The 20,180-nt window shown below is 37.7% G+C and overlaps 2 protein-coding genes across 3 annotated transcripts; both read left to right on the top strand.

The window, feature by feature from the left end:
• Nucleotides 1–154: 154 nt before the first annotated feature.
• Nucleotides 155–17,284, top strand: LOC119987010. Of its 2 annotated transcripts, none has more exons than XM_038831700.1 (23): nucleotides 155–376; nucleotides 1,553–2,543; nucleotides 4,584–4,699; nucleotides 5,369–5,577; nucleotides 6,683–6,802; nucleotides 7,467–7,571; nucleotides 7,707–7,832; nucleotides 8,278–8,333; nucleotides 8,494–8,593; nucleotides 9,982–10,099; nucleotides 10,254–10,463; nucleotides 10,662–10,986; nucleotides 11,622–11,715; nucleotides 12,410–12,518; nucleotides 12,625–12,890; nucleotides 12,997–13,121; nucleotides 13,535–13,769; nucleotides 14,651–14,839; nucleotides 14,936–15,222; nucleotides 15,794–16,001; nucleotides 16,086–16,325; nucleotides 16,551–16,636; nucleotides 16,723–17,284. In XM_038831700.1, the coding sequence occupies exons 2-23, from the start codon at nucleotides 1,717–1,719 to the stop codon at nucleotides 16,880–16,882; spliced, it is 4,311 nt and encodes a 1,436-aa protein (XP_038687628.1). In that variant the 5' UTR covers nucleotides 155–376; nucleotides 1,553–1,716; the 3' UTR covers nucleotides 16,883–17,284. The 2 variants fall into 2 exon arrangements, with proteins under 2 accessions (XP_038687628.1, XP_038687627.1); XM_038831699.1 differs by having other exon boundaries at nucleotides 7,467–7,595.
• A 441-nt stretch (nucleotides 17,285–17,725) lies between these two features.
• LOC119986626 (ATP synthase subunit delta', mitochondrial-like) lies at nucleotides 17,726–19,859 on the top strand. Its single transcript, XM_038831263.1, has 2 exons — nucleotides 17,726–18,073; nucleotides 19,264–19,859. The coding sequence occupies exons 1-2, from the start codon at nucleotides 17,780–17,782 to the stop codon at nucleotides 19,606–19,608; spliced, it is 639 nt and encodes a 212-aa protein (XP_038687191.1). The 5' UTR covers nucleotides 17,726–17,779; the 3' UTR covers nucleotides 19,609–19,859.
• The last annotated feature ends 321 nt before the right edge of the window (nucleotides 19,860–20,180 follow it).

The following is a 20,180-nucleotide window of genomic DNA, read 5'->3' as shown; positions in this document are numbered from 1 at the left end:
ATATACAAATTTCAATTAAACCTAATATGAATAGGGGCATTTGAGAAATTTAAGGCGAAAAGGAGGGGCAAATGTAAGCGAGAGTCCTAGTCGTATGAGAAAAAACACGCGTAAATCATTCACTGTAGTAGTATCCAGCTATGCAGAAACGTAGCTTGGACTCGTATACGACCACACTCCACTCCATCCTCATTCGTCACACTCTCTTCGTCGTCGCCCTGTTTGTTTAAAGCTCAAATCAAAAGAAAAAGAAGCTAAAAGAGAATGCAAGGAGACAAAGCAGTGCGAAGGTAGGGACCAGTTTTGCAGAGACGAAGCAACGGCGCATGTTCATTGAAGAGATCTCTCTCTTCCGACGGTGCTCTTCTCGTTCTCTGTAAGTGCGAGAAATTGTGTGCGCTTCTGGTAGTCTGCTTTTGATTTTGGGATTTTCGATGTTTGATCTTTGTTGTGGAGTTGTGGGATTGAGAGTTCGGAGTGGAGATTTCGTGTCTGCTGTGTTTTGTGCCCTTGTCTCTCTCTTAGCTGCTCTGTTTTCAATTTTTTTTTTCTTTTGCTACTGAAGATTCTTCGTCTAGATTGATTTTTGGGTTGATTGATGAGAATTACCGCTATACGTATGTTTATATGTATGCCGTTTTATATACGTATGACGTATGTACGTACGTATTGATGTTTATCTTCTCCTGTTATAATGCATGTATAGAACTTTCAAATTTAAAATGTTTATTTTTGTCCTACTTCTATATGTCCAGAACTTGAATATGTGATCTGCATAGCTTATATGACTGGTTATAGGCTTATAGCGAATACGACTGTGCTTAAGATGGTTTTGTCGATATATTTTTTTATTTGTTGAGTTGAGGCAATGCTGTGAAAATGCCTTGAGCCTGCGTAATTGTGATAAGTTCTTGGTGGGAATATGGGACAAGTGAGATATTGTAGAGGAGGCTGATGGTGATAGATATTACTGTGGAAATCAATGAATATAAATCATAATCTTCAAATTGAAATTGTTAGGTTTCTGTGCATGCTGTATTGAGCCAATTGGATGACATTTACCTCTAAGTTATCCATCTGGATACCAAAGATATGGGTGCATGCAGAGGTGTTATTCAACCACATACTACTTGAGTGAAGAATATTAATTGATGAAGAATCAGTAAATCTACCTTTGTTGTCATCTTGTTAGAGTCTTGTAACTCATTACGGATGGAACACACTATGCTTGGTTTGTCGAATAAAGAATCAAGAGCCAGACCTTACCCAAAAAAATCTCTCAATAATAACTAAGTTATCTTTAAAAATAGAAGGCTGTTATAGCTTCGCTTTCGCTGTTGTTTGAATGCTTCATTTGATATGATTTGCTAGAATATGCAAGCCTTTTCTGGTCCACAATTTTTAGAGGATTACTTTACTATAAAAGTCTTAGCCTTCAGTTTGATACTTGGATGTCATACTATCTAAACTAGTTTGAAAGATTGCTTTTGCATTAGTGATCTTTCGTTTCCTTCTACATTTTTTTCTTACAAACGAATGGTTGTAATGGCAGGTTAAGTTTTATGGTATCTGCACGAATAAAGTGATCGTATTTATAAGTCATGTTACTGAGCATCTGGGAGTTTACTTGATGACACTAGATTATATGAGTAAGCAAATCAGGCCGTGGCGCAGAAGCTATGTGCAAATTTGGATGCCTATGATCAAAATTTTAACATGTGTATCTTGGCTATGCAACGGTATCTTTTCTGGTGTATTTTATATGGCGCTCTTTACATATATGCATTTTCACATGGCTTAGGGAGTGGTGGCATTGTGTTGCCGATCGATCCTGGATCAGTTGCAAAAATTAATCATAAAAGTGGCATCTCTACTTCCATTAGAAAACATATTTTTTCTTCCCAACTGAACAATTATGTGTCTTGTGAGAACCTGGGAGGTGTTGGATCATTCAATACCACATGCTTGCTAAACTCAAACTTGTATTTGAGTTCTGATCTTTACATTTATGGTACTGGAAACCTGGAGATACTTTCTGGTATTTCAATAGCATGTCCCGCAGAAGGCTGCATGATCACCCTTAATATGACTGGAAAAGTTAATGTGGGTCGATCTGCCAGTATTGTAGCTGGCACAGTTGTTCTTTCTGCCGCCAATTTGACAATGGATGACAACTCTTTTATCAACACAACATCTTTGGGTGGATCACCGCCACCTCAGACTAGTGGTACACCAGTTGGGTATGATGGAGCTGGTGGAGGTCATGGTGGACGAGGTGCTTCCTGCCTGAAAAGTAACAAGACAAATTTCTGGGGTGGTGATATGTATGGTTGGTCAACTTTGTCTGGGCCTTGGAGCTATGGGAGCAAGGGTGGGGGTATATCTCCTGAAAATCGGTTTGGAGGGAATGGTGGAGGACGTGTGAAGCTTCAAGTGCAGGACCTTCTATCTCTGAATGGATCAGTCACTGCAGAGGGTGGCGATGGAGGATTAAAAGGGGGAGGTGGCTCTGGCGGAAGCATCTTTATACATGCTGTGAAACTGTGAGTACTTTTTAAGCTGCTTATATTGAAATTATGCTTGTACTCTTTTGGACAGTTGGATCATTTGTACTTTCACTTTTTTAAGCTGTTCAGTTTCTTGGTAACCTGAGTTGTTGTTTTCTTTCCACTCTTCCTTTTTGTCTCTTTTTTTCTTTCTCTAATATAATGTCTAGAGAGAAGGATTACGGTAGGTCAAAAGCGAATGTAAACTTTGTCAAACATATGAACATGTGTCAAAATGAGAAATTCATTGGGGCATTCTCTTCGCGGCGCGGTTGCATCGGAACCCAGGTGCAACGTTAAATGAGCAGGGCTGGCACGAGCTTACCCCAATAGCGCTGCATTGGTATTCGGATGTGGTGAGACATAGGTAAGGGTTTCCCGCCATGGACGGGTGTGGTAAAAAGGCTAGTCCATGAGTATAGGATTATGTAAGCACTTAGAACATAGGGTCACTTACAGTCAGCTTAACTGAACTAGTTGACACCATGATTGAACACAAGGTTAACATAATGTGTCTACTGGAGACTAAATAGGGGTGAAAAATCTAGAGAGATTTAAAACACGTGTTATAAATTATGGTACACTAGAATAGATAGTAATAAAATAGTGCGGGTAAAGTAATAGATAGCAAACTAAAGGACGTTGTAGAGATGAAAAAAGGTGAGAATTTTAATGGCTAAATTGGTGCTAGGGGAGAGGATAATTAATGTCATAATTGCTTACACCCCGCAAATAGGATTAGATGAAAATACCAAAAAACAATTTGGGAGGACCTCATTGAGATTGTTCAGGGCATTCCAGGTAGGGAGAAAAATACTTTTAGGAGGAGACCTAAATGGAAATATAGGGAGAAATAGTGAAAACTTTGATAGTGTACATGGAGGGTATGAGTTCGGGGTTACAAATGAGGCTATTTTAGAGTTTTCTGTGTCATATGACTTGTGTTTAGTGAATACTTGGTTTAAGAAGAGAATTACATTTAACTACCTTTAAGAGTGTGCATAACTTTAGTTAGATAGATTTCATTCTCACGCAAAAGATAGAAATCTTTGTAAGGACTGTAAAGTGATTTTGGGGATAGTCTAACACAATATAGAATGGTAGTGATGGACATATGCTTTAAGAAATGGCCTAGAAGAAGTAGAGTAGTATGAGAGTACATAGATATAGCAGTGCAGTGGTGAGCAAAATCACGAGAATTTGTATTGGAGGGAGTAGGAAGCGAAGAGGGAGACGGGAGATCTAAAAGGACATGACTTGAAGTAGTAAGAACGGAGGTGGATTCAATAGGACTTGATGAAAGCATGATCCTAGATAGAAATGAATGATGCCATGATGGAAACATATACACTTAGTGGATTCCTGTTGATTTTCAGTCTCATGTAGCCAACCCCAAAATTTTGGGATAATGGCCCGGATGTTGATGAATTTAATGTTAAGAAGTTCGCATGTATTCCTTGTCATTTTGGTCATCCTATCATTTTCCAACCAAAAATACACATGTCAGGAACTTTGAAATGCCCCATTTTTGTTCTCATCCTTCACTAAAACCAACATATCGTACCAAATTATCCCGGCCTCATCAATAGTTGTAGGAACTATGCCTATGTATTTATTCACAGCAATTAATCCCTGAGCCGGTCAAATGGGTATCCATCCTCTATAGGTGGGTGGTACTTTTATTTTAGAGAGTGAACTTTGAAGTTAGGATTTAATTCATTACTTTCTTGTTCATCATCTTGATTGAGTGATCTTAGATGGTTTCATTGGCTTTGTTTGGTCTTATATAACAAACGAAGATATCCTGCACCAGTGTTTGTTGCTCCAACAGAATGCTTCTTTTTGTCAAGACAGATAATTTTATTCAATATTTGCTAAATATCTTCTTTTTGGCTTCCTTTGACAGTGGTAGAAACAATTTGCGTACAAATTGTTTTACTATTTCCTCATTGCTGGCTGTGGTACTACTATGCAAATTGTTTTAGGGGCATAGTTTTGTAGCTTATTAACTTTTTGTGTCATATTTCTATGGCTTAGGAAAGGATATGGTACAATAAGTGCATCAGGTGGAAGAGGATGGGGCGGAGGTGGCGGTGGAAGAATTTCTCTGGATTGTTACAGCATTCAAGAAGATGTAAAAATTACAGTCCATGGTTGGTACCAATCACAAATCTGTATCTGGTAGTTGAAGCATCGATTAGTCAACTGCTAAATATTTCATTCTTATGTAAGGGTCCTTACTCGCTTTATAAGTGTAAATGAGTGGCTGCGGAGTTTTTACCTTTGGGGAGATCCAAATATAGCGACTATTTATTCATTTGTTTCTCATTATAAAAAACACAAAGGCTAATTTTATACATTGAACATCCTTGTCTGGTATCCCCGTGATGCTAGAAGGAACTGTAGTTGTAGATAACTGTTTGTCAAGTCCATGGCCTCAACGACATAGAGAATGGCTTGCTCGTGGTGCTAACTGTTGTACAATTTGTCAACTTGCTTGTGCCACTATCCAAACTATCCAAACTTGCAAATGGCATGGCCCTAAATTATGAAATAGTTCCATAGGAGTAAGTGAAATTCTGCAAATGGCTTGTTTTATTTAGCCTGCATGAGCTTGTTTCTTCCATGATTTAAATTTTAGTTCTATGTGCATTCACTTCTTTCCCCCCATCTTTGAATGTAAATGACATGGTTTATGTGTATTTTTTATTTCGCGAGCTGTTACATACTTTAGCAAATGCTTGTTATTTTCTGAAGTTTAATCTACTAGATTATCCTTCTATATATTTAGTTTAGGCTTTGTTTTTGTTTTTGGAATACAGGTGGTATGAGTCTCGGTTGTCCTGGGAATGCTGGAGCAGCTGGTACATTTTTTAATGCAGATTTGCAAAGTTTAAGAGTCAGCAATGACAATATAACTACAGAAACAGAAACTCCATTGCTTGGTTTTCCTACCAGACATCTATGGTCAAACGTTATTGTGGAAGATAACGCAAAAGCTTTGATTCCACTGCTTTGGACCAGAGTTCAGGTTTGTCTCCAAGTTTCATTTTGTTTCATTTTCCAGTTACATAGTTGATGGCTATTTTCCTCATCGGCTTAACATCATTTACTTGAGCTTATATTGACCATTTTGCAACTTTTTTTCAATAACTTTGCATTTTTTCAAAATTGTCATTCCTATTTCTAGTAGTCCTTGTGGGTTGCTCCCAATAGGTGGAACAGGTTCTCAGATGCAATTCTTCCTGAATGTTGACCAAAACACTTGGTAGTTTCTTATTCTTATAAATTTTAAGAGTAAATGATGGGTGCTTGAATGCACTTTTGAAGGATGCAAACAATAGACGGATAAATAAGTTTATTTTCAGACGTATCGACCAATTATCTAATGTGAGTGATGAGTCTTATTCTTTAAGAAATAAGCCTTCCCAGAGGCATTACCAATTATATTGGCTGCCATTTTGTACCTTTATGGATAAACTTCCCTCTTGAAAGTCTTTAGCTTGGCATGCTTTGGCTTGATCAGGTATTTGAGAGCAAACTTCGATGACTGCGATGAATGCAAATGGCTAATCTGTAAGGAAGTCTATTAACTATTATGAATTTTCTAGAAACCACATTTGCATGGGCGTGTCTTTCATGGTTGAGCCTGTTGGGTGGGACTTCATCTAAGGCTAGGCTTCTATAGAAAGCTGGACCTTAGGGTTTGTTTGAGACCATTTTAGGTCAATTATATAAGGAATAGTTGATGGAGTCGCATGTTCTTTTGAAAACTATACATGGCAGAGTTAAATTTATAATCTTTTGATGGAGATGCCATACATGTTTTACTCACTAGGTGTTTCATTTTTTGAACACCGTACTAGGGCACTTATTGAGGATTTTCTAAATATTGGGTGCCAAAAAATATCAAAATTATTTTGTTTTAGCATTGGCCAAAGCTGGAAGTGATTTTTCTGTTTATCATGTTGAGTTTATCACTTTATTGTCTATTCCAGTAAGTTTCCTTGTGAGACTTCCCTACATATCTTTCGTTCTTCCTCTTGTTTATGAAATTCTCGTTGGTTTTTTCTTGTTGATCAACTCTATCCCCAAAGCTCAAAATGTAAGATTCTCTCCACTCTTTGATTGTGAAGGTGAGAGGCCAATTTAGTTTATATCGTGGAGGCAGCATCGTCTTTGGATTGTCTGCTTATCCAGTGTCAGAGTTCGAGCTTGTTGCAGAAGAACTTTTGATGAGTGATTCTATCATAAAGGCATGTTTGCTTCTCATCTCTTTTATGTTTCTTTTATTCTTGAGCTGTGTTTATTATATTTGTTGTAAAATTCTTTCTGGTACTTTTGTTCATTCTGGAAAAGCTGAAGTGAACAAATCCAGTGTTTATGTTGTCCAACAAACGGGCTCAACAAGGGGGATTTTTTTGGGCGGGAGGGTTTGGGGGTGTTAAAACTTGCCTAATTTTGAAAACTCTGAATCCTGGTGTACTAATATCTCCCGCCAGTATCCTAGAAACTTCATTGATTAAGTTATCAGCGACTCTTCATAAGAGCTTAAATATGGGATCAATCCATGTTGTGAGTTGTGTATTCAAAATTAGTTTTAGAATTGTAACTGTTAGAATATATATATATAAAAGGTGTGAAATGCCTCAAACCAACAAGTTAAACTTATCTGGTTGGATAGCAAAGTAACTAATCTTAACATGGTATTTGAGCAATTAGTTATTTTACCATCCAACCCAATAAGTTAACTTGTTCGTTTGAGACGTTTCACACTTTTTTTTTATATATATTCTAACAGTAACTAATGTGTATATATGAAATTGGTTATAGAATTTGTAGCTAAGTTTTGTGACTGACATCTTGGAGATATGATCTCAAACTCAGATAGTTTTAACGCCTTTCCATTTCGAAATGAAGGTTTTCGGGGCATTTAGAGTTGCTGTCAAAATGTTGCTCATGTGGAATTCCAAAATTCAAATTGATGGTGGTGGAAATACTGTTGTTACTGCTTCTGTACTTGAAGTAAGGAATCTTGTTGTTCTAAGGGTATGATGATGTCATTCAGGTCCTTGTGCTTGATTATTATTATTGTATCCTGTCATACATAATTTTCTTGCTTAATTTAGAATCTGAGATATCATAATTATGTCTTTGCAGGAAAATTCAGTTATTAGTTCAAACACAAACTTGGGCTTGTATGGTCAGGGATTATTGAAGTTGACTGGTCATGGTGATGCTATTAAAGGCCAGCGACTTTCCTTGTCCCTCTTTTATAACATAACTGTAAGCATTTGATGTTATGATGGATATGTTTTCTTTTTGTAGATATTATTCATAAAATGTTTTTTAGCTTGTAAACACTGCTTGGCATTTCCTACCGGTAGTAATTGTGCAATTTGTATGCTCTTCCGTTCATTATATTTGTTTCTACAAGTTTGATTTTTTTCCTTTCTTTCTTTTAGTGTGTGTTTTGCTCGGATTCTTTCTTCCCATATAATAATATTCCTTTCCTGACAATATTTCCCTGGTTATGTGTTACTAATTTTTGATCCGATCACATGTTTGTTACCAATAGTATCATGCAAATATGCAGTTCATTGAAATGGTTTCTTCAAGTTTGACGTCGTCTTCCATTTTTTAGTATTACTGATAACCCTTCCTAATAAAATGAATTATCCCGCCTTCACATTTTGGGAATAACTGTTTTTATCAATCCTTCACATTACAGGTTGGCCCTGGTGCTTTACTTCAGGCTCCCCTGGATGATGATGTGAACAGGAGTGTGTGAGTATGAAGCTTTACATCCTTTTTTCTTTTCACTTTGATTTTCCAATTATCAATTCTTAATTCTAGAAGATTTTCTTAGTTTATGACTCCTTATTTAGTCTGTTTTATGACTCCTCATTCATTCTGTTTTCTCTTCTTTTTTTATGTACCTTTGTAGGGTTACGAAGTCCCTATGCAAGAGCCAGTCATGTCCAATAGATTTGATAACTCCTCCAGATGATTGTCATGTTAATTACACCCTTTCCTTTTCACTTCAAGTAAGCGTCAGACTTTAAATTTGAAGTATTTGGGATGCTAATATTTTCGTATTATATTTAAGTTGCATTGTAATTCCCTTTCCCACACACAGAAATACTCCCTCACTTAACTTCCCTGAATAATTTCCAGCAGCATTCCTTCAACATTTGTCCGACAATCACAATGTGTGCTGTTTATTTTGGTTTCATCCTTCTGCTCTTATAGATTTTTGTTATACATTGATGTTGTTGGTCTGAACTCTGAAACAGCTGAAATATAAGGTGTGAAGGGCCTGATGGTAGATTCTTGATCATAGGTTTAACTCACAGGTATTCTTGGAAAGAGATTCATCACAATGAGTCAATATAGTTGTTGCATTACCCTGAATCTCTTATTGACTCTGTTGACGAATACATGGGCTAATTTCACAAATGAATTGAAGGAGACTCTTATTGGATTCTTGTAAATCTTGCTTCCTTTTCCTGTGTCTTCTAAATGAGGAGGTTATGAATAAAAAGAGGATATACCTGGTTGTAATCTAGATGCCCTTTTCCAAGGATTTTGAATAATAAAATGTAGGTACAAACAAGATACTAGTACTAGATGGTATTGTCTGCGAGGATATTGGAATATGAACAAAACAGGTAAACGGAAATCAGATCAGTCATGGCTTGGATAAGTGTGTGTCTGTTAGTGTGAGTTGTTCATATAGAAAGAACACCAGAAGTGAGCTTTAAGTGGTCTGTGTTTGGTTTCCCTGTCTTGGATTTTTCAACCTACCTGTTAACGTGAAGTATTTGCAAAATGCTCTGTGATATTTGGAATGGGCTCAGTACTGTTGTTTTTGAGTGTTTGAACTTAAAGTCGTTCTCGGTCTGCCTCAGTTTATTAGGTGAGATACTAGTATGTGGTCCTTGTAACAACATTTTATTATCGGACGGAAATGATACAGATATGGATCTTTTTTGAGGGATTAGTGGAGTCTACATATTTTAGTTTGGAAAGTATGGTGGAGGGTACATGGGTTCAAACTAAAATTTTTAGAATAAGGCTTTGATGATGATGATGGGTAATTGCCGCTGTTCAAGGTCTTCATGGAGTCATTGCATCTTTCCTTGTTGCTTTTTTTTTTCAACCTTGAACTCTTGATAATGACACTTTGGAGTTAATAATGCTAGAAGACATTACTGCTGTATTTTCTCTAAAGCATCCATCTTTTTTGCTCCTTATGATTTGGGTATGATTATGTTTAGCCGAGTTAACAAGTTATTTTTGTTCTTTCTATTCATTAGTGTGCTTTCTTTCTTAGTTTCATTCTAACTAAAATCATAAAAAATAGTTTTAACTCATGTAGAAGTGTATTATTTTTGGATCAGACTTGTATTATGGTTTTGGTTTAACCTGGCAGATCTGTCGTGTTGAGGACCTTCTTGTGAATGGCATTGTTCGGGGAAGTATAATTCACATCCACAGGTCAAGAACCATCATTGTTGATACTGATGGCTTGATTACAGCGTCAGAGTTAGGTAATTATCCCCTTCATCACTGTCTTCTTTTGTTTTCTCTCTGCTATTGCTTATTTCTTTTGCTGCACTCTCATTGTGCCAATAGAGTTACTGGTCCTAAGGTAAATGATTTGCTGGTTTTATATTTTAATTGTCAGAATGTCCTTTTGTTCAGGTTGCAGTGAGGGTCTCGGAAAGGGAAAATACACTAATGGAGCTGGTAGTGGTGCCGGGCATGGAGGACGAGGGGGCTCAGGATATTTCAATGGGACAATAAGCAATGGTGGCAGTGAATATGGTAACCCTGATCTGCCTTGTGAGTTGGGAAGTGGAACTGAGGGTCCTAGCTCATCGTATGGGCATGTTATTGGAGGGGGAATGATAGGTAAATGTCAATAAAAACCATAAATTTGCATGAATTTTCTGTTTGTGCTAGTTATGTTTTCTTCTCTTCCATCCTACTTATGTGTAATTGGAGTGCTGTAGTTTTTCAGAGCTCCGGTTACTATTATTGCTTGCTTATTTATCACCTTCTTTGTACTTTGAGCCATTCACCAATACTGTGCTAAACAATGTTTCTCAGTGATGGGCTCCATCCAGTGGCCGTTGCTAAGGCTTGATCTCTATGGATTGTTGGGGGCTGATGGTCAAAGCTTTGATAAAGCAAGAACATATGGTGATGGTACTTTGGTTGGTGGACTTGGTGGTGCCTCTGGTGGTACCATCCTTCTTTTCCTTCAAGAACTTAAGCTTGCTGATAACTCATCTTTGTCGGCAATTGGGGGTGACGGTGGCCCTCATGGTGCTGGTGGGGGTGCGGGTGGGCGAATCCATTTTCATTGGTCAAAGATAGATGTTGGGGATGAATATGTTCCAGTTGCAGCTGTAAGCGGTTCTATTAACAATAGGTATGCCTTATGACATTATAAATTTCGCTTGAAATATCATGTGAAAGTACAATATGTTCGCAGGTAAAACGTTGTGCATGGACCGGTTCTACTGAATCTGTTCCACTTACAACGCTCTCTATGTGAACATCTTAGGGCAAATGTGTTAAATACTCAATGATCTTAGTTTTGCACCTACTAGATCTTAGTGTGCTATTACTCTTAAGCTTTGACTATTTGAATCTCATTCGTGTCAGATCCCATATAGTGGAAAAATCCTGAATTGGAGACTTGTTTCATAGTCTAGTTTTCTCATTAGTATTTAAATGGTAAAATGATAAACAACACTCGTGCACAAGGCTCCTGCAGTGGTTGGGGATATTCAAGATTTATGCAGACCTTACCCCACATAATATATGGAGATGTTATTTAGGGGAATTGAACCTGTGACCTCTAGATTGCATCCCTGCAACTCCACCACTAAGCCACATGTTCGCCTGTTCTCATTAGTATTTAAATGCATATTATATTTGTTAGCTTCTTACCTATCAACCGTGGTGATGTATATAAGTTAGCATCTTTGTTGGGACCACTTTATCCATGTAACCCTCAGCAAAACCGTATACTTACTGCATATTAATTGTGATGTCTTACAGTGGAGGTGGTGGGGATAATGATGATCTTTTTGGAGAGAAGGGGACAGTCACTGGTAAGAAGTGTCCGAAGGGCCTCTATGGTATATTCTGCATGGTATGTTCCCCTTTATTTCTCTTATACCTTTCATTTGATGCTTGCCTCGTTATTGAAATCGTATATAAGGACAAGATGCTCTCTAAATTGATGAAAACTTCATGCCTTTGCACGCTTTTAATGACACTTGATATCAGTAACATTTTTTTAATTATCTTTAATGATAGAAAGTGTCTTGGAAGAAAGCACAGAGGCATTAACACCTAGTTACAAAAATATATGATCTAGAAGCTCATTTATATCTAATAAGATACTCACCTCCATGTCAAAGTGCCTTACATGCCAACAACCAAGATTCATTGACCCAATACCTCTTAATTCCCATAACAAATATGTCCATCAAATGCCTCTTATCCTTCTCCCTATAAAGTCCAACAAGTACTGAATTTCACTTCTTTTTTTTTTGTTACTTTCACGTACTTGATTTAAGTCCTAATCACTCAATATGTTTCCACCAATTAAGCGACCACATAAGACAATCCAAATTCATATATGTACCTTATTTTCATATCTGTAAGACTGTATCTTTATGATTTAAACTTACAGTGTATTGTACTGGCTTTCTTTGTTGACTGTCGCTAAATTAGTATTAAGATTTAAGACGTGTTTGTGCATTGTTCAATATTTACCAATGCTGATGATACAACTCACTTCTCCATATAATACTACACAATGATGGTAATTTGATTTACAGGAATGCCCAGTTGGGACTTACAAGGATGTTGATGGCTCTGATCCAAATCTTTGCACCAGTTGCCCCCTGGAGCGTCTTCCGAATCGTGCATATTACATATATGTACGAGGTACTTATCGTGGTTACTGATCAAATTTTGGACCATAATTTCAATCTCTCATTCTTGCCACTTCCAATTTTTGGGCTTTTATCTCAAACGGTTTCATTTACTGCAGGGGGAGTTTCTCAACCATTTTGTCCCTATAAATGCATCTCTGACAAATATAGAATGCCAAATTGCTATACACCTCTTGAGGAGCTAATGTATACATTTGGAGGCCCCTGGCCTTTTGCACTTCTTCTTTCATTCATGTTGTTACTTCTGGCGTTGCTACTAAGCACTTTGAGAATTAAATTGGTTGGATCAAAATCTTCTTATGGAGAAGCTTCAATTGAACATCAGAGTCATCAGCGTTTCCCATATCTTCTTTCCCTATCAGAGGTATATTTTTAATAGCACAAATGTTTTGTTTTAACTTCTGTTATCCGCAGCTACAAGAGGGTGTAGTGCAGCTTCTTGTGACCACCCCTATTTTTTTTTTTCCTAGGTACGGGGTGCCAGAGCTGAAGAAACCCAAAGCCATGTCTACAGAATGTATTTTATGGGTCCCAATACTTTTAGAGAACCTTGGCATCTTCCTTATTCTCCTCCCAACTCAATTATCGAGATTGTGTAAGAGAACATTTAACTGACTTGAGTAACTAACTGTGGTTCAACTGGATGCTAACATAATACTGTGATTTTTTGTTTCAATAATTTATATCACAAGAAGCATGAGTTGGGTGCACTGACTCAACAAACTATTTCAGTATTTTTTTTTTCCTGACCATTTAAGAAAACTTTTCCTTGTGATGCACTTTTGATCATTCAAAAGATGGGTTCCGGGAATGTTTTTTCTTAGGGCTCTGTGGGTTGGGTTGCGTTTTTTGATAATTGCTGGTGCCAGCCTATTGGTCTAAGTGGACATGCTCAGCAGAGCCCATAGACCAAAGTATTGAAAGCACAATGTCATGTTAGCATCCGGTTGCTTATATTCTGTTTCTTAATTAGCGTTAGTATAACATGCAAGCCCTTCTCATCATCAGGTATGAAGATGCTTTTAATAGATTTATAGATGAGATCAATTCAGTTGCCGCATATGAGTGGTGGGAAGGATCTGTGCACAGCATACTTTCTGTACTTGCTTATCCTTGTGCCTGGTCCTGGAAACAGTGGCGCCGAAGAAATAAAATCCATCGCCTTCAAGAATATGTCAAGTCTGAATATGACCACTCGTGTCTCCGTTCTTGTAGATCACGAGCTCTATACAAAGGGATGAAGGTTTGACCTATTGTGCCATCCTACGACCTGGCTTAATGAAGTTGATAACTCACTGAACTTAGGCTCATTTCTGCGCTTACTTTTATAAGGCTCATTTCTGCGCTTACTTTTATACTTATATTCTTTTAACTTGTTCTCTGAATTATAAATTCAATTAACTGGATAACTAGAAGGGGTATTCATGACCTCTGAGAACTAGGAATCTGATTGTTTTTTTTGATAAGCTAGGAATCTGATTGTTATGCATGGGTATCCTAGATAAATGAGTTCCTGAACTAGAAAGGGCTTGAGGATTATCCTATGGAATTGGATGAAATCAAGATCACTTCAGTGCTTGAAACTTATATGATATTTAATATTATCTGTGAGTTTCACCGCTAGGAAGAGTTTGGATCACCCTTCGGGGTTTGGGAAAACCAGTCTAATGTCTTGCTTTTAAGACTTGTAATCCTGTCAAATATCACTTGATCTGTAATGTAACTTCTTGTTGGTTATATATCTAAAAGATCGTCTCAAGGGCTAAATAATACAAACATGAAGTTTCTATGATATCGTTTTGCAGCCTTTTCATATGGCTCTTGACTGGGGAAAAAAAAGAAATACACCTTCGTGTATGTAATGTCTTTCCTCTTTTTATGTACTGGATAAATAAGAATGTAATGATCATGATACCCAATTATACATATTGAAAATGTGTGCCTAGTCTCAACCGTCTCTAGAAAATAGACAAATGGGAAACAAGATTAACAGGATTTTTCAAATCGGGTACCCAAACTACATAATCAAGGATTTGTATACCTTTTCTCTTATTCAAGCATAGGATGATCAAAACTGTGAGCTATTTTAGTCATTCATTCCTTTATAAATGGTAATTCATGCAGGTTGGAGCAACGCCTGATTTGATGGTGGCATATGTTGATTTCTTCCTTGGTGGTGATGAGAAGCGTTTAGATATGGTATCAATTATACAGAAAAGGTTTCCAATGTGCATAGTTTTTGGTGGGGATGGCAGCTATATGTCGCCTTATAATCTTCATAGCGATACATTGTTGACTAATCTTCTTGGGCAGGTATTAGCTGTTTTTTTATTTTCCTTTTTGTAATGTTATCACATATTGTTTTAGTATGAATATGAATATAAGAAACATTTTTTTATTTATTCTCAGCATGTCCCACCAACAGTTTGGAATCGTTTGGTGGCTGGTTTAAATGCACAGTTGAGGACTGTGAGGCATGGGTCAATCCGGACTGCTCTGGTTCCTGTTATTAATTGGATAAGTAGTCATGGAAATCCACAACTTGAGTTCCATGGAGTTAAAATTGAGCTGGGATGGTTCCAAGCAACAGCTTCCGGTTACTATCAGTTAGGTATCGTGGTAGTGCTTGGTGATTATTCTCTCAACAGTACGCGGCGGTCTGATGTGTTAGATAGAAGTAGTGATAATTGCCCAAGGTAAACTTGATTTATAACGCCTACAATTGTCAGTTGGTTCATCTTTCAGAAGTAATGTTTTTGCCTTGAATAAAACAAATATGTTCCTGCTAGACTACCCCTGAACCATCTCAACCAGTCTGTTGATAAGGAAGTATTTAACGTGCATAAAATTTTGTTGATATAAGATAACAAGCCTTAGAAGGAAGATAAAAACATGAAATAAGGAACCATTTGAAGAAGATTGCACTGTTACTATTCAAAGAAATTTGTTCCAGCTATGCCAAATGCCTTTTTTACTGTCATGTCAAACAACTAAATAGGTGACAAATAAAAATAACATTCATATAGCAGCCTTTAGTGCTACATTTTAATGATGGTGGGAATTTAATGGGTCAGTCCCCCTGTACTGTTGCTGTTGGAATGCTGTTAATACTTTAATCACAATACTTATTAAATCTCATCCCTATCTCTTGGGACTAAGTGACCTTTGAGGAGCTGTACAAGTTTTGATTGCTGGTTATTGGACCATGGTGATGGTTCAGCAAACGTTATTGTGAGAGACTTAATCATTCACTGATTCATCTGCTAGGGTAAATGCTGCATTTACAGCCTGTAGCCCTAAGCAGCTTTGGCAACCTCGACCAAGCACAAGTCATGCTTTATCTCGTAAGAAGATTACTGGAGGAATAAATGGAGGGCTTATAGATAATGCTACTTTGAATTCCTTGAATTTTAGAAGGGACTTTCTCTTTCCACTATCTCTCTTATTGCACAATGCAAGACCTGTTGGTCGTCAGGTATTCAACCTAACTGTGTGTACATCTTTATTTTGGCTGATTATTTGAAAGTCTTCATATAATTTTAGTAATTCTGTTTTTCAGGATACTCTTCAGCTTCTTATTACTGTCATACTTTTGGCAGACCTTGCCACCACCCTCCTTTCATTGCTTCAATTCTATTGGATTTCACTTGGGGCTTTCCTAGCTGTCCTGCTTATTCTACCTCTATCCCTGCTTTCTCCCTTCCCAGCTGGATTGAATGCATTATTCAGTAGGGAACCTAGAAGAGCTTCACTTGCTCGTATTTATGCATTGTGGAATGCTACCTCTCTCTCTAATATTGTAAGCTCACAGTTACCATCATAGTTGGTATTTGCATCCATGTTCTCGTATATATGCATTGTGGAATGCTACCTCTCTCTCTAATGTTGTAAGCTTACAGTTAACATCATAGTTGGTATTTGCATCCATGTTCGTTAACTTTCATTATTGTGCATGAAGGAGTCTTAATGGTTTAGGGACATCGTGATTGCCATCAAAATATTTAACCATTGCTAATGATTGCAGGCTGTGGCTTTCATTTGTGGGATAGTTCATTATGGATTATCCCCTTTCCAGCCACCTGATAAGGCAAATACGTGGAACACCAAGAGGTGAGGGTCTCGACTTCTTATTCCTATTTGCAGTCTATTTTTCATTTAGTGTTTTAGTAGTGTTCTTGAACTGTTTAACACACCAGGGAGGTTGATAAGTGGTGGCTTTTGCCAACAATCCTTTTGCTATTCAAGTCAATTCAAGCTCGTTTTGTTGACTGGCACATAGCTAATCTCGAAATCCATGATTTTTCTTTGTTCTGCCCTGATCCCGACGCTTTTTGGGCCCACGAGCCTAGTTTGTGAGCTGAAAGATACTTGTCTTAAACTGGAAGTGTAGCTTGTGTGGTGTTTGTGCCGACAGGGTGACAAAAGGGTCCCTTTAGTTTTTCATCATGGCCCCGATGCAGGTGGTGGCTTCCTGTGTAAATTTGTCCAAAGTTTTGTAAAGCACTGATTATAAGTGTGCAGTTTCTTTCCTTCCCTTTTAGGCATATAGACAGTGACACAAAACTAGAGAGGTCCTGTGAACAGATAATAGTGTCTTCAGTCTATTGTTTGCTAGAAGTAACTTGTTATATTTGTACATTCTTTTGGTGTCTCAAACAATCCCTGTTGCTCTCCGTTCAACGGCGGGAAGCTCATTTCTAATTCCCGGATCAAGGTTTGTAGCTTGTTAATGTTGGTGCATCAGTCTTTTCACAGGCATACTGTTGATGTTGCATGTTGGGTACTGGTTGTAGGTGTGTTTATTCGCAAGGTTCACAGAGCCAAATGTTGACTTTCAAATAAAGCAAAAACTCTAATCGAATCAGTAAATTGAAAGAGATACAAACAACTTTACAATCTTATTCTAAAGCTTCTCCAAATGGGTTATAGTCATACTAATGTTATTTCTTCTCCAAATAATATTTGTAGTAATTCTTTATTCATACTTCATACAACAAATTTTAGGCCCAACATTAACAAAGGTCAGGCCGAATTCGATTGGTCCGCTAAGGCCTCTTTTAAGCAATTTGTAAGACCCAAAATTGAATTAGGCCTGGACCCATTTAACTTGAGCCTCATTGGCAAACTAAAATGGGCCTCTTCGGCCCAAATAAAATAAAACTTATTTGGGCTTATATCGCTATCTTGGAGAAAAAGCCCGATGGAGAGAAGGTTGCACAGGGCGACAATCGCAGCAATTCACAGCACTGACCGATGCACCTCCATTTCGCACAAACCCGACGATCGCTCACCATGCTCCGCCAAACTTCACGGCTCTTGCTTCGACCTGCCCCGAGGATGGCTCAGGCCTTCTCGACGGACGTTCCGGCCACGACCACGGCGGATTCCACCTTCATTGAGTCGTGGAAGAAAGTGATACCGAACATTGAACCTCCCAAGACTCCATCGGCTTTCATGACACCTCGTCCGGCCCCTCCCGCTTCGATCCCTTCCAAATTGACCGTCAATTTTGTGCTCCCTTACGCTTCTGAGCTGGCAACCAAAGAGGTTCGATTTGTTCCTTTTACTCATTTTCCTCGATTTTATGTTCTTCGGTTATTTTTGGTTCTGTTAAAGACTTAAAAGAAGTACCGCATCGGTTTGGTATAAGCCATGGGTTAATTGGGAAAAAGCAAACTGATAAAGCCTTCTACTAAGGCAAATCATATATGGGGAAAGCTATTGATAAACAGTTCCATAATTCTGAATTCTGGTTCTTGGCTTATTGTAATTACAATGTTCGTAACTTTGTAAATGATGTCCGTGTAGTTTTCTCTTGATGTTCTTGGGTGGCACCCCCTTGCTTCCCTTATAAATGAAATCCTCCGTTGCATTAAAAAATATAGGCATCATTGTCTTAACCAAGCATAACTGGTGGTAAAAGCCTTTGTCCAATTCAGTACAACAGAAGTGCATCGTTCGTAAAACTTCTACTGAATTGTTCCCAGTGGGATTACATTCTACTGCTGATGGAAGTAGGCCATAGAAAATTCATTTGCTTCTACCATAGAAAATTCATTTGCTTCTACCATACATTACTTTGTTTTGAAGAATATTCGAATTCATGCATAGTTTTACAAATAAGATGAGCTACTCACAAGCGGTTCCGACTGTTAGTTTTCTCATTTCGAAACAATACAACCCAAGCTTTCGGGTTAGGTTCCTTTACCAAAGAAGACCTGGTCCAATCTCATACAAATATGTCTTGTAAGCCACGAGTTATGATCAGCAGGTGGCTTTGTTATTCTATTGTTCTGGTTTAAGTTCTTTGTTAATGAATAGTGTTCAACTAAGATACTATCATAGACATGCCACATCAGTCATCATTATTTGATTTTTCTTGAGTCTCTTAATTATATGAAATTATGAATGAATAATGATTGTCCTTATTGATGCTTATCATACAGCCCATAAATGAACTAATGAAGTCTAAGCAAGTCTTTATTCATGCTAATTGCTTAGCATTTTTACATGCTTAATTGCTTAGTGTTTTTTAATGCTTAATTGCTTACCATACAGCCCAGAAATGTGTTTGGACTTTTGATGATTTTTTGCTTTGGACCCTCAGCGCTCTAAAGAAATTTCGAGCAATGAGATACGTGGGATTTTTTTATCCTTCAAACACATAACAGCTTTGTCCTTATAGCCACTGATAACCTTGTAAAATTTCATATTGTTATATATGCATTGTTGTCCAGGTTGACATGGTCATAATTCCAGCAACAACAGGGCAAATGGGTGTTTTGCCGGGACATGTTCCTACCATTGCAGAGCTGAAGCCTGGCATCCTATCTGTGCATGAAGGAAATGATACAAAAAAATACTTCATTAGCAGTGGGTTTGCTTTTATCCATGCAAACTCTGTTGCTGATGTAATTGCTGTGGAGGCTGTGCCAGTTGATCAGATTGACTCCAACCTGGTGCAGAAGGGGCTTGCAGAGTTCACCCAAAAGCTAAGTTCAGCTTCTACTGATTTGGAGAAAGCTGAAGCTCAGATTGGGGTTGACGTTCACAGCGCTATGAATGCTGCCCTCTCTGGCTAAGGATTGTGTTCATTCAGCCTTGTGGTTTTATCACTTCGAATCTACTTTTGTGCTTCTGTCTCGTAAGTTTTTATCTCGTGTCAATAAAACTTCGTAAATCTGTTGAGATATACATTGTTGACTGTGATTTTCAGCAAGTTGAATAATTTTTTTTCCAGAATTCAGAAACCCCATGTTTTTTTTTGCTCATGAAACACATTTGCTATTGAAGTGTTGTAACCGTTTGATTGACAGAGGGCCTTTACATATCCCTTTTTTCTGTTTTGGTTAAGCTCTCATCAGTCGATAGGCGTATGGATGCTAACAAGTTGCAATCTGCCATGTTCAAGTTTGTCCTTAAATTTGAGTTTAGTTGCTAAAAATTGTCTTCAAACTTGATTTTCATACAATGGACATATCCTTGCAAATGCCCTATGACTCGCAGAATATCTGGAATTTCTTTTTATTAATAGTATGTGAACATCTACTTACCAGGAGATTGTGGTCTTGGTTCTGGATGGATTTTTATAACTTGCTGTTATTTTGGTCCGCATATGATGTGATCTAATTTCAGAAAATCAGTACATATAAAT

The sequence above is a fragment of the Tripterygium wilfordii genome, chromosome 20, assembly GCF_013401445.1.
Source record: "Tripterygium wilfordii isolate XIE 37 chromosome 20, ASM1340144v1, whole genome shotgun sequence".
Classification (NCBI taxonomy): Eukaryota; Viridiplantae; Streptophyta; class Magnoliopsida; order Celastrales; family Celastraceae; genus Tripterygium; species Tripterygium wilfordii.
Note: the sequence above shows the minus strand (reverse complement) of the source record. Positions and strands in the feature narration are given on the sequence as shown.

Excerpts from the sequence above, each read along its gene's own strand:
- LOC119987010 (XM_038831699.1), top strand. The coding sequence starts at position 1,717 with ATGTGTATCTTGGCTATGCAACGGTATCTTTTCTGGTGTATTTTATAT. Across the intron at positions 2,544-4,583 it reads TTTATACATGCTGTGAAACT|GAAAGGATATGGTACAATAA; the intron begins GTGAGTACTTTT and ends TCTATGGCTTAG. Across the intron at positions 8,334-8,493 it reads GATGATGTGAACAGGAGTGT|GGTTACGAAGTCCCTATGCA; the intron begins GTGAGTATGAAG and ends GTACCTTTGTAG.
- LOC119986626 (XM_038831263.1), top strand. The coding sequence starts at position 17,780 with ATGCACCTCCATTTCGCACAAACCCGACGATCGCTCACCATGCTCCGC. Across the intron at positions 18,074-19,263 it reads CTGAGCTGGCAACCAAAGAG|GTTGACATGGTCATAATTCC; the intron begins GTTCGATTTGTT and ends ATTGTTGTCCAG.